This window comes from Vicugna pacos, chromosome X, assembly GCF_048564905.1.
Source record: "Vicugna pacos chromosome X, VicPac4, whole genome shotgun sequence".
NCBI lineage: Eukaryota > Metazoa > Chordata > Mammalia > Artiodactyla > Camelidae > Vicugna > Vicugna pacos.
The window spans coordinates 15,820,395-15,836,203 of NC_133023.1; the positions used below are offsets into that span (position 1 = coordinate 15,820,395).

Genomic DNA, 15,809 nt, shown 5'->3' on the forward strand with positions numbered 1-15,809 from the left:
TAGACTTGTCTAGACAATCTTCTAAACTTCTTTCCAAAATTTCCCATATACTTTAAAGTTTGGATTATTAGAAAAATAAACAAGCCTACAGACAGGCCATCTTAAATTTTACTTGGTTTGTATCACCAGCCTGAAAATATCAAAAATATTTTTACTGTGGTTTCAGCTCTTTGTGTATGTGTGGGGGGGTGGGGTGGGGTGGGGGTTGGAGGTTCTGGAGGTGGAATATCAACTCATGTTAGTTGAGAAAAAGTGGCAGTTCTGCATCTCCTGCTGTTGGACTAGAGAAAATGGGTTACTGCAGGAAACTGGCAAAACCTACTGACACTATCGAAATGGTTATAGAAATAGTTTCTCTTTTACTCAGTGGAGCTATTTAAGAATGACAAAGAGAAAATGTTCACAATGGTGGTCGAGAGTTTGCCTCTATACTTTCTAGGATTAGTTATTTGTCGTTTAAATTGAGCCTCATTAGGCAAACTGTCTTTTTACTAAGGGTTGCACAGCAGCCTGTGTAAGATTTCTGGAGAACGTTGAGTTTTGAAGAAGCATGGCGTTTACAGTTTGCCACTCATTTTCAATCCCAGTGTTACCCTTCAGTTCTTATAAAAGAATAAGTGAAAACAAAAGGACATCCTCTAAAATAGGTACTGGGCGCTCTCGGCGTTGGAGGAGTTGGCCGAAAACCCGACCCCGGGCCCTTCAACAGGCACGTGGGCCGAACCTGCCTCGGAGTCACCACGGCCGGCGCCCGAAGGTTCCAGGCTCCGCGCCCGGGGCACCACCGGGGACGGTCCGACAGCACCGGCCCTCAGGCCTCGTCATCGCGGCGTTTCTGGCCGGCGGAGCCCGCTCCCCGGCCGCGGCATTCCACGCCTCCGTCTCGGCGGGCGCGCGCGGGGCTCGGGAATCACCTCGGGAGCCCACTCAGCAGCGGGGAGGGCGGGAGCGAGGGAAGCCCGGGCTCCCGCTGTAACCCCCGCGCTCGGCGGCGTCCCCCTCCCCTCGGCGGCGGGACCGCAGGTACCTCCTCAGCCGCCTCAGCAGTCACCGTTCAACTGGTGGGCAGCCCTTCCTGCCGCCGCCGCATCCGCTCAGGGGCCCTTCGGAGCCAAGCTCCCGCCGCCAGCACCTGATTGACTGACTGACTGACTGACCGACCCGCTGGGGGACTCGCGCCGCTGCCGCTGCCACTGCCGCTGCCGCCGCCGCCGCCGCCGCGCACGCGCTCCTCGTCCGCCTCCGTCCCAGGGCGGCCCGCGGGGCGGGAACGCTACGCTGCGAGCCGCCCGCACCTGCCTGACTGACAGGCAGACCCCGGGATCCGGCCTCGTGCCGGGGCGCGCACGCGCACGCGCCTCGCGCGCCTGCCGTCGGCCCCGGGGGCGGGACCGCGCGACAACGAGCGGGCGGGGGGCTCGTGGCGCGCGCGCCCCGCACCCGAGGGCTGCGGAGAGATATTTTGGGTGGCAGGAGGCCCCTCGTCATTTCCGCCGGGCGGCTAGTCGTGCCGGGGGCTTCACTCCCGCGCACGAGGCGAACGGGCAAGTTGTCTGCGGGCGAGAGGTGGCGGCTCCTTCCCTTCGCGCTGCGACCCTCGGCACTGCAAGCTATGAACTGAAGCCCCGGTGGGACGGAGACCCGAGCGGAGTGGCGGAGCAACGGCAGGAGCCGCCGCCTCAGCAGGGACGGAGCAGAGCCGGCGCAGAGCCGCGACCCCGGCGCCTTTCCCTCCCCGTCGCCGCTCCCACCGCTGCTGCCCGCCGCTTACTGAGAGACATTGCAGCCGCGAGACTCGACACACAAAAGCCGCCTTCTCCGTGCCGTCCTCCCTGCGAGGCAGTGGCCAGCAAGGGACCCCACCTGAGGGCGGCTCGGGCTGCTGAGTTCGTTTTGTGTCTGAGCTCCGCGCCCTGCGCGGAACCGACCCCATACCCATGGCTCTGATCATGGAACCGGTGAGCAAATGGTCTCCGAGTCAAGTAGTGGACTGGATGAAAGGTAATGCCCGCTGTGTGGAGGGCGAGACGGCCCTGGGGCGCAGGGTTCCTGCGCGAGGTGGGGAAGGGGCGCCCGCCGCGGCTGAGCCCGCCATCGGGGCTTCCGCCGGCTGATCAGGAGGCGCCAGGGAGCGGTGGGGGTCTTCCCAGGCTGACAGGGGCTCGGGATTCCGGTCTCCTATTGTTTCCAGCCAGTGGCTTCCCAGCCGGAGAGGGGCGCCGAGAGGCGCAGAGACCGCGGGGGTGGCGGGCGCGACCCGATGGGAGGCTGGAAGCTGGGCGGCAGAATCCCGGTTCACTTCACCCGCTCCTCGCTCCCCTCGGCGCCCACAGGCCAGGGGGACATGGCGACCCTGGTTTTTCCCCTCAAGGAGGAGCCCCCAGGGACCTGCTCCTCTGGTCGCCGCTTCCCTGGCCTCTTTGTTCCTGGGAATCCTGACGCCCCCTCTGCGGCCGCCCCTGCCAAGTGCCTTTCCTTGCGCCAACTCTCCCAGCAACTTTTAAGCCCACATAATGGGGTCAGGACGCGGCCGCCCGGGTTTGGATCCGGGGAGCTCTCTCTCTTCCCCAGGTTGGGCTGAGGATGCTCGGGGATGCACTACTTTGGGGGAGAGGAAAACCTGCTTCCCCTGGGACAGCATCCGCGCTAGAATCTGTGGCTGCCTCCTGTGCATCTCCCCGAGTCCTTTGCCCCCTCCTCTTCTGACCGATTGAGGCTTTGAACCTTAGGGCTTTTAATTGTGGGCTCGACGCCAGGTGTAAGATGATGCGCATTCAAGTGTCCCCTCATTTCTTCCATCTTGAAGACTCTCCCCCTTTTTTTCCCCGGCAATTTCTAATAACCATACTTAAAGACAGTCGCCCTCCTAGTCTCAAATGTGGGCTTTTTCCTAGTCCCTGGGCTTTCCTGCCTCACTATCTCCCTCTGTTGTCTGAGTTGAGGGGCCTGTAGAGTACCCTTTCCTCACGACCACTGCACCCCCCTCCCACCCCCCAAAATTCCTAAGATTTGAGGAATGCTGACAGGGGATGGGTGGAATGGGAAAAAAAGGATTCCTGGCCGCACTTGGGAGGTATTAGAGGTTATTCGTAGGCACAAACTCTAGGTAGATTAGTCAGGGACCAAAGGCTTATCGTTTGAAAATGCCCGTTCCGAAGATGAGGGAGCTCTTTCTTAGGGCTTGCTTCGCAGTCCGACTTTTTTAAGCTCCAGGTACTTTAGAACGAAAGGTAGGTTGATTGCAAGTGATTGAGAACGGAAGGGAGAAACTCAGCTTTTTCCCTTTTCTCTCGAACCTTTTCAATAGTCTTGCTTGTTCTTGTGGATTTTCCTTTATCCATTTGCTTTGCTTTTACTCCTTTACTTGTCCCTTTATTCCTAATTTACCTCGTTTTTCTTTTCTAATACGTGGAAAGTGCTTTGTAACTGCAAAGCACAGTACAAATGAGAGTGTATTGAATTAAATCGAATTTATTATTTACCGAACCCCCCCACCCCCGTGTGCGGTGCATTGTGCTAAGGTGCTGTGGTGCCATGACTAAGACAAAGTCCTGCAGTGGCTTTTTTTTTCTTTTTCTCCTGTTTCTTCTCTTTTCATATTTGTTATTGAAATTCGGCTTTTCTAGATTCCCATCAAATTTTCCCCCCTTTGGATTGTCAGATGCAGACAAACATCTGTACTCTCTCTTTCTCAATCATGGAAGAAAGAGCCAGGGTGTATGCAAGAAACAAGAATGATTAATTAAAACCCTTTCTTTGCATTTGCCTAAAAGATCACTTTAGTTTGAATTTGTTATTGAAATACTCAAGGAAACGCTTTCTTGGCTCTATGGGAGTCAGGTTACCTTTAGAGACTCTCTCACAAATTCCCGTGATGCTTGTAGTGAGTGCTGCATACTCCATCTTCTTCACCTCCCACCCTCCCGGTACATTCTTGCAGTTTCCCCTCTCTCTCCACGGTTTAGGTCCACTGAAGCAAGCAGAACCTATGATGCACATATTCTGACACACATTATTAGTTTTTAAGTTACTAGTTCTTTAAAAATCTCTCCAGCCTAAAATCCAGTTTGAAGTTGGGCTAACATCATTAGCTGTGATTTTAAATGATTGTTATATTTAAGTTGAATAACTTAATTTCAAACCTCTTGGTGATGGATTTTAGAGCTTTTCAAAAAGAGAGAATTTGTGTATCTTTGTACACATTAGACTGGAAGAGAATAATGTCATTATTTGTATGTTTCAGGTCCCAAACTGCTTACTGGCGAAATTTCCATAATCTTCATATAAATATGATTTTGAGATACTACCAGAAAATAAGATTTTAAAAATAGCTGGATGAAACAAATGTTTCCTCAACTTGTAACTTACACTGTTACCTTAATTAATTTTTCCCTCCTTACCCTTTATCCAAATAAACTTTACAAAACACATTTTTAAAATACTTTTCTCCCTTTCTTCAGATGCAATAGTGTTTAAAAGTCAGTTAATTTAGGCTGTAGCTTTGGAATGGCTCCACCTCATTTAGCGTTGTATAATGTACAGTGTTATAAAGAAAGTACCAAAAAATGAACAGGACTTTGGAAAAACTACAACATTATGGGAGTTTTTTAAAGCATGCTCCTAATGTGACAGTTTCATCATCCTTAACGTTTAAAGCATATATATAGCATACTTTCAGCTAGTCACAATTATAGATAGTTAAACTCTTTATTAAGGTATGTTCTTTATGCTCTTTCTAGGGTATTTTTTTCTTCACTAAAACAGAAAAAGAACCATTAAGCATATAAGAATAGCATGGCCATATATTTATAGTTCCAGACAAATTATAGGCAGGCTATAGAAACTCAGTCAGCAGGGAGGGAGATAAAGGGGAAAAAACCAAGCTGACAAGATTATTAAGCTTTGATAGCATGTATTCAAGATTAATTATGAAGGACCATTTATACATTGAATTCACTCTGATTTATTACATTTTATTAAAATATATTTGAGGGAGACATAAATATTAAATTTGTATGATAATTATTAGTAAAGAAAGCTATGAGGAAATACTTCCATTTTTTTTGTTCACCCCCAACTCCACTGCTTGTAAACTCCAGTATTTACTGAATTTTCTGCTGACAATAAAAAGTCAGATATGGCACAGTGTCAATGTTAGTTCCAGTAAATACATGAACTTCTTATGAGTCAGTAAAATAAGCATTTATGTCCTAGATTGTCTTGATAGTACTTAAGACTATTTGGAAATACCTCATAGGCGTCAAAATTAATTTTAAAAATTAATTTCATAAAAAGACTTTTTGAGAAAATCAAATACTTACCATTTAGCGTTTGAAACCAACCGTTTTCAGCTGGAAATTACATTCAGTCCTCTTGTAGCTTTGACAAAATTTTAAAACATAAACCTTTTTACAGTAAATAAAAACAAAGCAGTTATTGGAAAAAGCTGTAGGTAGAAAAGTAGGCCAATAACTGCTTCTTATGTTTGCTCAGTCTAGTACTCAAAAAGACATTATTTCTCAGCTCCTGTCTGTTCGCTAGCAGGGTCTGGAAATATTTCATAATCTGCAGTTGCTTGAATCCACTTTTCCCCACTGAAATATAGCAAACCTCCCTGAACACATTAGGGCCCCTGTTATTAATTTTATTATTCATTTTCCTTGTCCATGTCACACCCAATAATTCCATTTTCTTCTCATACCTTTTCTGACTTTGAAACTCTTTCAAAATATCCACATGACTAAGATAAAGTTATTTCCGGGGTCCTGCTCCCTTCATGACATTTTTCCAGTGATCTTTAATCCCTTTCTGAATCAAGTAAAATGGATTATTGTTTTCAAAGTCAACCAACAGTCCCTGCTTTGCTGTTCTTCCCTTATGGTCTCTGTGACTTAGCTTCATCCACTGTTGTATTATTATGATTCCTTAAATAATTTAAAATTTTAAGATAGCTTCTTAAATCATACCACAATTAACTTCTCTGCTCTTTCCTGTTTACTATAAAGCATTTTCTTTAAGAAGCGTTCACTGACTTCTAATTCCTGTCCTGATGACTCAGCCATCTTGAGGACAGAAAATGAAATACATTATTTTAGGTATAAAAAACAAAGATAAAACCAATGTTTTGCATACAATTCTGAAAAATAGGAACACGCAGTGATGAAATAAGGTCTATTTAGTATGAAAGTTAAATGCTGTAAAGGAGAATGTGTCCGAAAATGTAAAGAAGTTTTGACAGGTACAGTGCTCTTTAGTCATTTTTTTCCCTCATAGGACCCAACGCTGAGGTTGAAATTTATCTTAGGGGAAGGGAAATGTCAAATTTTTGAGTTAAACTGTCTTGAAAGAGAGATCAGGAATAATTTTCTGGCAGGAACTTGAGGAGTATACACTGCAAGGAAAAAAATATGTTAAATGATCAAATTGGGGTCCTGTCACTTCCCTTTGAAACATTAGCTTTTTTCTCAATTGCAATGTGACTAAATAGTAACCAACAATCACCTAATTTGGATTTGACATTTTTGGAACAGGAACTCTTGTCGTTTTATACAAAGAGGAAATTCATCTTTTCGATATGTATAGTTTAGTTCACAAAAAACATCATTTTATTTATAGTGTCGTTAATATCTGCTCCTTAAGGTAACACTCATGATTTAGTGCACATGGGGGGAAAAGCATATTTATGTAGATATATTCTGGTTCTTAGATATTATTTACTCAGTACTTCAGTGTGGGAGGTGCTTTAATGGTTGGATTGAAAAAAAATAATTCCCTGCTTTGGAGAAGTCAGTCTCTATAAGATATGGCAGTGACATTGACAAACCTATGCCAAGATAGAGACAGGCACCAACTAGGACATTTGGTAAATTTTAGGAGTTTGCATTATGTATACAAGCACCAGTGGAAAAAGAAGATGATTTTAGAAAGTCAGGAAGGAATCCATGGGGAAGGTGGGGTTTTAGGAATTTGCTTAATTAAGGCATATTGTAAGGGGGATGTATTCTAAATGTAGAAGCACAGTGAGAGTCTCTAGGGTTGAGATGGGATGATTAACCAGAGGGGTTGTGTCTAGGTTTGTTGGGTTGAAGGAGAGAGGTGGGCAGTAGAGGGAAAGTGAGGGAGGAGCATGAGTAGGTGGCACAAAAGTACAAGAACAAATCTGCATTTCACAAAGACAATAAAACTCTCATCATGTCCTGAGTTTAAATAAATACCACATTATGAAACTTTGGCTGCCAAAAATAAGCCCACAAAGAATGTGTATTGAATTGGTACAGATGTTTCAAATCTGTTTCTCAGGAATAGTTTGGAAATAATGTTAAAATGAGTTATTTTGATGATTAATTACATCATTAACATTGTGTTGTTAGATGTTTCTAATTTTACTGATCCAAATTCTCATATGAAGAATTAAGATGGGCTTTTAAATATTGATGTTGTTCTTAAAGCAATGATAAATTATCATTTTCATGTATAGCAGAGTGACCTCAGATTTGGACTTAATTTGTTCTTAATGACTTTTAGCTTTCTATGTGACTTCCTTACAGCACCTCACACATGAGACTTATTGTGAAAGAAAAGATGAAGCATCAGCTTCTATAAAGAGTCCTAGAAGGATGGATCATCGGTACTAATTTAAAGGGGAGGGGAGAGTAATTTGAAAAAAATGGAGTCTAAAGCTTTATTTTTTATGAGTTTGTCATAGTTTAGTGTCTGGCTGAAGAACAGCAAATGTAGTCTTCAACACGGGATCATTGTGTTGAATAACATTCAGTGAGTGAATTCAGTTTTCATGCATAGCATAGGCCTTTGCTACCCCAGATGATACATTTCTGGTTGTGGAAGCCAAACGATCAAAAGAAGGCAAAGAGTTGATTTTTGCTAAGTATTTTAAGACATTATTTTTATATAAAAACAAACATAGGTATTATATTCATGGTGTAGAAAGCAAAATTGGCATGATTTTAAAGATGAGACCAGAGGCTTAACAGGAATTTTAGGCTTGCAGCAGTCTGCTTAAAGCTGCATTTCCCAGACCGCCCAAGGTTATGAGTACACTCTGTTCGGCAATTACAAATACATCAGTGGAAAAGTTTGAGAAGTGGTGGTTGAGTTTAGAAAAGGTAAAATTAATGTACTCTGCATCCTCTTTTCCTCCTATTGCAAAGGACAAAATATTATCTTTTCAGTCAAGGTCATGATAATTACAGAATCTTACTTTGTTTGTTTAATGCATGTACCTGCAGTCAGGATGAACTTCTTAAGAATGATTCTCTTCTGGTCCTATATTTTCACTTTTCACCCCATCTGCTTAAAAAATTGAATGTCTTCTCATTGTTTTTATGATAAAGATCAAAGTCCTTAAAATGGCCTGCAAGACCCTTGAAGGTTTGGCTGTTGCCTGCGAGGTAAAAACCTCATTCCTACGTTAGCTACACCAGTCTTCTTTCAGTCCTACTTGCCCAGCTTTGGACTTTGCACTTTTTCTTCACCTATTCATCCTTCAGATCTCAAGCCTCCCCTCCTCCGTCTCAGAAAAGCCTTCCTGATTCCCTGAATCACATCAGATCCTCAGTTCTGCGGTCTCTTGATACTGTGTGCATATTTGTCCCATTTGTCAGTTTTATTTTTATCTTAATTTGTTTGATTATTTGATGAGGACAGGAACCAGTCTTTTTGCATAACAATGCATAAGAAAATATCTGGTGATAAGTAGGCACTCAGGAAGTATTTGTTGAGTGAAGGAATAAATAAATATATTCACAGATTACTGGTCTGTCAGCAAATCATGACGATGCACGTAAAGTCCCTCATAGTGGTCTAATGGATACTTCAGTGCCAAGTTGTAGACCGTGTGCCAGAGTACAGTGGAAGTAAGATTGGTTACTTTATCCATTTTTCATAGTTATGTTGCTCTAGACAATTCAGTGACCTAAATCATGATTTAGATTCATTTTGTTAAGAAATATTAATAATTTGAATGCATCTGTAATACTTCTGTGTTTATGCTATATTATTTGCTGATGTCATTTAATAGTCCAACACAATAGTCAAACATTACTTTAAAAATTAAAACATACCCCTTTTCTTAAGCATTTATTTTCTTTTATACAAATTTTCTAATTGTTTCTTCATTTTCATGTTTTTGAAAGAACTTATATATCTTGGAACATATGGCAGAATGAAATTGAACAAAATCACTTAAGTTTGTCCTCTTAAAAATGTTAAAAAAAAATTCATATAAGAAATTAAAATATATTTTTCTCTTGTGAGAAGAAAGTTCCCTTTATTTGTTAATTTGGAGGATAACATGAAAAATAGCCTTTGCTTAATAAGAACCGTTATCTTTATTATATTTCATGTTGAATTTGCATTTTTGTTAATAGGAATAAAATTAAGATATTTAAAGATGCATCTTAAATCAGCATTTCTTATATAACTTTTCATCTCACTCTGATTTTGAAAAATGAATTTTAATATTTTAAACTATAAATTTATTTGGACTAATTTTTGAAGGGTGCTGGTTAAGAACCTATGTAGAGAATTACTGTAAAGTGTAACTTGTTGGATACAGGTGCAGGTGTCTCATGTGGAATTTTTGTGGATTACATGTTACTGGATAATCACCAGGAGGCAAGTTACAGAGACTTTTCTAATAAAGTATGCCTCTCCCCCCAAATTTAGAATGGTTAAAACATAGATCAGAATAAGTGAAAATTTTAAGACTAGCATATCTTTGAATGTCTGTTAACTCTTAACAAAACAACACCTTCAGGCTTAAATGTTCTAGCTAGTACTGCAAAACAATGGATTGCAATTTTGCCCTGATTTGAATTACAAAAACCATTAAACATGATAGAATTGTTTTAAACTCTAAAGATATATTTAATTTCTTGTTCAATTTCAATTTCAATTACAATCATTAATTCTAATAGAAGTTTTCATTATCTCAATCTTTTTCTTGCAATTTGAGGAAAGAAAGGGTTGTGGGTATTTGCATAAATTCATTGAATTTTAAATTTTACGTAAGTACAATAACTGCTGTTTTAGTTTTCTGTGTTCATCTATTGAATATTTTGTCACAACATAAAATTGTTTTAAAAACCAAGATTTATTAAATAAACCAAAAGTCACAATGGCATTAATGTATTCTAGTTTGGCATGGTAAAAACATTGTTACATAATTAATATCAAATATAGCATACTTGTCTGTTTTATATTTACTTGACATTAATGTTCTTGGAAATTAGTCTTATTAGGTAGATTGGATAGTCTTCTGATAAGATGATAAGAAAGCGCATTGTTTTTAAACATTGCTTTTACTTTTTTTTTTATTGTAGGGGAAAGTAATTAGGTTTATTTATTTATTTATTTTTAGAGGAGGTACTGAGGATTGAACCCAGGACACCGTGCATACTAAGCACTGGCTCTAGTACTGAGCTATACCCTCCCCCGTAAACATTGCTTTGAAAGTGTTGCCCAGTACTCTTTTGTTTGTTTGTTTGTTTGTTTAAGCTTTTTATTTTGTTTCAGCTACATTTGTTGTTTTTAAAATGAGTTTGCAACATAGTTTCTGAAATAATACCTACAACAAATCAATGGAAGGCTGGCTTAGATCCTGGATTTTACTTATTTCCAACTTGTTTACCAAAGTTTTTGAAATAATCTATTTTCCAGCAAGCTGTTAGTTAGACTTGTAATTTGTTAATAAAAACCTTTGAAATACTTGTTTTAGGTAATTATGCTGAATGAGTAATTTCAACATTAGCTGAATTCTTGTTATAATTTTGTTATGTTTTATATTTGTGTGTGGGAGTTTATTTCATATACTTTTTTTTTTAACTGTCTACATTTTTTCCAAAATAGTTGCTAGTCCTGGGAATTGTGATTTTTCTCCCCCCTGGCTGAGCAGAAAATTCATATTTTAATTTTCTGTTCATTTACATTTTTAGTCTTTCAAAACAAGGTACTGGGCTATTAAAATATATATAAAAGATAAAGTATTGTAGAGTTTTTACTTCTGGTGCTCAAAACCGATGTATTGTTCAGTTGCTAGTTTTCCTCCCTGCCTGCTAGAGCCAGTGTGGAAACCAAGTTCAGTGTGGTGTAGCCATAATATGGATGGATGGCAGGGCTAGGTGCTGCTTCCCCATTTCCCTCTGTATTGGTGCCATGATGAATTTTGCAACAGTCTCTGTTAACACCAGCTTTCCATTAAATCAATGGCAGAAGGTTACCTTATCTAAAAGGCTGCTCCCTTGCCTTCTAGCTGTCAGATCAGAAGCTTTCAGTTTGACGTTGCATTGTCACACGCACAGAGAAGCTCATTCTATGGAATGCTTAAGGCTAGATAATTTTTCTTTCTTTCTTTCTTTCTTTCTTTCTTTCTTTCTTTCTTTCTTTCTTTCTTTCTTTCTTTCTTTTTGGGTGTTATATCCTATTTTTTTTTTTTAACAATTTTCAATTGAGTTATAGTCATTTTACAATGTTGTGTCAAATTCCAGTGCAGAGCACAGTTTTCCATTTATACATGAACGTACATCTATTCATTGTCATATTTTTTTTTTGCTGTGAGCTACATAATTTTTCTTTTTAGTCTGTCCCTAGACATAATGCTTTAAGTATATTTACAGTTTAAAAAAAGTTGATTCAGATCCCATTTATTTGGGATTTGTAATAATTTCAGTAGGTTCCTATTGAAGTTGACTCTTGATATGTGAAGGAAGGGTTTGTGGATCAATCTAATAATATAATCAAGATTGGAAAGAAATTGTTTGACCCTAGAGGATATGGTGTTTTCAAGTACCATACTTTGCCATGCTGAAAATATGCTAGAAATGAGTTTGATTTTTAGTTAGAATCATAGTTTTTGATTTTTTGGAATATTTTTGCAAACATTCTGTAATATAGCTAGGTTCTTCCCCTCATTGGCCCATGTTAAGAAGGTATCATGCATTTCACATCTATTATTAGTAGTAGTATTTAAAAGTGAAATAAAGGACAGTTGATAACACTCTTACAGGTAAGGTACAGAGAAGTTAAGCAGCAGATCAACTGAGATGTGCAGCTGTTCAGTGATGGAATTAGGTTGAACATTAACTCTTTTTTTCTGCCTACTGAATTGAGTTTACACTTTCGTCAGTGAAGGACACAGTTCAAGTTTGTATATAATTATCTTTACACTTGACTTCTAAAAAATTTCCTGAATTTTCTACCTTTTGAATTTGGCACCATTTAGTATACAGTAAAGAACACTTTGAAATCAAATTTCTTAGTTAGATCCACACTCTATTACTTTCAGCTGTGATTTTAGTGAGGGGGAGTTGAAGTAGCTCACCGGGTTTTCTCATTTTTGTAAAATAGGGGTAATAATATTACCTACCTCATAGGATTGTGGTATGTTTAAAATGATGCCTAGTACATAGCAAATACATGATAAATGTCAGCTTTTTTTTTAGTTAAGGAAGAAGTTTCATTCTATTAGCAGTCTTTAGAGGCAGAACTAATAATAAGTAATATTTATTCACCGCTTACTACATACCATATACTGTCCTAGGTGCTTTTCCTGCATTATCTTATGCCTATTCTAGCTCTAAAAGGTTGGAATTATTGCTATTTTATGGATGAAGAAACTTTTCCTTAGAAACATTGAATGACTTGTACTATATACCCAAATATTTATTGAGCAGGTGTTCAATAAACATTTTGAAGAATGAATAAATATGAAGAGAAAGAAGCAGAATTTGAATGAATTTTTAACTGATTTTACAATATAAAATATGTTTACCATGCCTTTCTACCAGAAGTAGATGTGACATGAAAGAATCCTGGGAATACTTTCAAGGATGTGGATGTCCTCTCCAATCAGATTTATTTTCTCTATTGTGTGATAAGGTTGGCTGTGGTTCTTGGGTTCCTTTGGCCTTTAGAGGGGTGTTTTTTGTGTTGTTTGTTTGAGGTGAAGAGTCTCCACTCAAAACAGGACGTTAGCCAGTGATGAAGATTCCACATATAAGTGTAGTCTTGGTGAAATCTTTCTTATTTTAAACTGAACTCCAGGAATTTGATGCTCTCCTCTGCTGAGCTAGACCTAGGCAAAAGATCTACTTTAGGCTACTGCTACTACCAACCCAGTGCTGAGATGCTTTGTTCTCAAAGGATTGTTAATAAAAGTACACGGTGCCTCATGAAAAGGTGCTCAACATCACTAAGTGTCAGGGAAATGCAGATCAAAACCACACTGAGATACCACTTCACACCGATTAGAATGGGTATCTTCAGGAAGACAACAAATAACACATGTTGGCAAGGATATGGAGAAAAGGGAGCCCTAGTTCACTGTCAGTGGGAATGTAAATTAATGTAGCCACTATGGAAAACAGTGTGGAGTTTCCTCAAGAAATTAAAAATAGATAGAATGACCATATGATCCAGCTATTCCACTCCTGGGTATATATCTGAAGAAAATGAAAACACTATTCAGAAAAGATATATGCACTGCAGTGTTCATAGCAGCATTATTTACAGTAGCCAAGATATGGAAGCAACCTAGGTGTCTATCAACAGATGAATGGATGAAGAAGATGTGATACACACAGACACATGCACGTGATACACACACAAACACACACACACAAGCAATGGAATATGACTCAGCCATAAAATAGAATGAAATTTTGCCATTTACAACAACATAGATGGGTCTGGAGGGTATTATGCTTCGTGAAGTAAGTCAGAGAAAAGCAGATACTTATGTTTTCACATATATGTGGAATCTAAAAAATAAAACAAACAAATATAACAAACCAGAAACAGTCTTACAGAAACAGAGAGCAAAGTAGTGGTTACCAGTGGGGAAGAGGTGTCGGGGGAGGGACCAGACAGGAAGGCGATTAAGAGCTTACAGACGACTATCTATACAATAAATATGCAACAGGGATGTAATGTATGGCATGGAGAATATAACCAATATTTCAAAATTACTGTAAGTGGAGTATAATCTATAAAAATATTGTCACTATGGAATACACCTGAAACTAATACAACATTGTAAATCAGCTATACTGATTTACATACTTTAAAAAAAACTTTTAAAAAAGTATTTTTAAAAAGACTTATACTTACAGTATTAACAAGACCTAGAAAGTTTTTTAAAAAGTTTAATATTTTATATATATATTTAAAAAGGAAATCCCCCTCCAAAAAAGTAGTGGTACTTGAGAACAGATATTCCTAAGCAGTGTTACGTTTTACTAGAAATACAGACCTACCTTGGAGACATTGTGGGTTTGGTTCCAGTCCACTGAAATAAAGTGGATATTGCAATAAAGCAATTCACATGAATTTTTTGACTTCCCAGTGCATTAAAAGTTGTTTATACTATACTGTCGTCTATTAAGTGTCCAATGGCATTATGTCTAAAAAATGTATATGCATTAATTAAAAAATACTTTCTTGGCTAAAAAATGCTAGCCATCATCTGAACCTTCAGCAAGTTGCAATAGTAACATCAAGGATCACTGATCATGGGTCACCATAACAAATATAATAATGAAAAAGAAATATTGCAAGAATTACCAAAAGATGACACAGAGACATGAAGTGAGCAAATGCTGTTGGAAAAAATGGTGCCAATAAACTTGCTTGATGCAGGATTTCCACAGATCTTCAATTAGTAAAAAATGAAATATCTGTGAAGTGCAATAAAGCAAAGTGCAATAAAATGAGGTATACCTTTAATGGCCTCGGTAGTATTCTGTTCAGATTTATTTAGCAGTGGTTAACATTGCACTGCATTAGTGTTTCTTTGAACAGCAGACTTTATTTAGTATGTTCCTATAGCTTGGAAACCCTTTACCTACCTACTAAATGGAAATTGTTCTCCTCAAATTGTTTTATTTGGAAATTCCTTTATCACAGAGTTAATTGTGATATTACATATACAATAGTAGAGTGAATCACACACAAAAATCTTAAGTGTTTGAGAAAATTTAATCATAATCAATCAAAAAACTATTGTGAAATCATTGTAAAATATGGAGTGGTCAAGTTAAGCTAGAGATGATTCCTCTGTTGTGTACTTGTAAATTGGTAAAGAAAGGTACAGTTCCATCTACACTATGTTTTAAAATGATACACATGGTTTTGCACGTGTATCTATAACGTATATTTAGGAAGTTAAAGTAGGATTTGTTCAGAGTAAAAACACTAAGATGGTATTTTCTATTTCTCCTTATTTTCCTTTAGTGGAATTGAGGTGAGTTTGCTTTAGGCTGGAAGTTTTAAAATAAGTGAAAACAAATTGTTCTCTGGTTGTAGAGAGAATGATTTGAAGCCTCTCCTTTTTATGAAAGCTACCACAATACCTAGGACAATAGACACTTAAAAAATAACATCAACTATGAACTGTGGTAATTACCAACTATTTTGAAGTTGCCTTAGCATTGTCCATTTAATTATGTAAAACATTTTTTCTCTTATAATGTGTTCACTATCTTTTCAGATCTATACAAATTTAAATTAATTTTGTTTGGGTTGTTTTTAAGAATTTCATCACTTTCGTTGAAAAAGTTGTTGACATTCTGTGTTGATAAGTGGTAGGGTAGGAAATAGACTTAAATATGGTAACACCATGAATCTCTGTCTACCTTGATTATAAGACGTGTCTAATGCTTAAACAAAATGGTTTCTAATTTTGAGACTTTTTTTCAAATGAGGTTGCTTTGCCAGATTATTCTTGTAATTGTGATGAACACAGAAAATATAGCAGAATAATACCTAGGGATCTAGTAACATTTTTCTTCCTACTG

General features: G+C 38.9%; 1 protein-coding gene across 1 annotated transcript in view; it reads left to right on the top strand.

Moving 5' to 3' along the window:
- The first annotated feature begins 1,902 nt into the window (after positions 1 to 1,902).
- The window catches only part of CNKSR2 (connector enhancer of kinase suppressor of Ras 2), a 239,101-nt gene continuing 225,194 nt past the window's right edge, over positions 1,903 to 15,809 (top strand). The window contains exon 1 of the mRNA XM_006212994.4: positions 1,903 to 2,001. Coding sequence (XP_006213056.1) covers positions 1,938 to 2,001 — 64 coding nt within the window. The 5' untranslated portion in view covers positions 1,903 to 1,937. The remainder of the gene's footprint in view (positions 2,002 to 15,809) is intronic.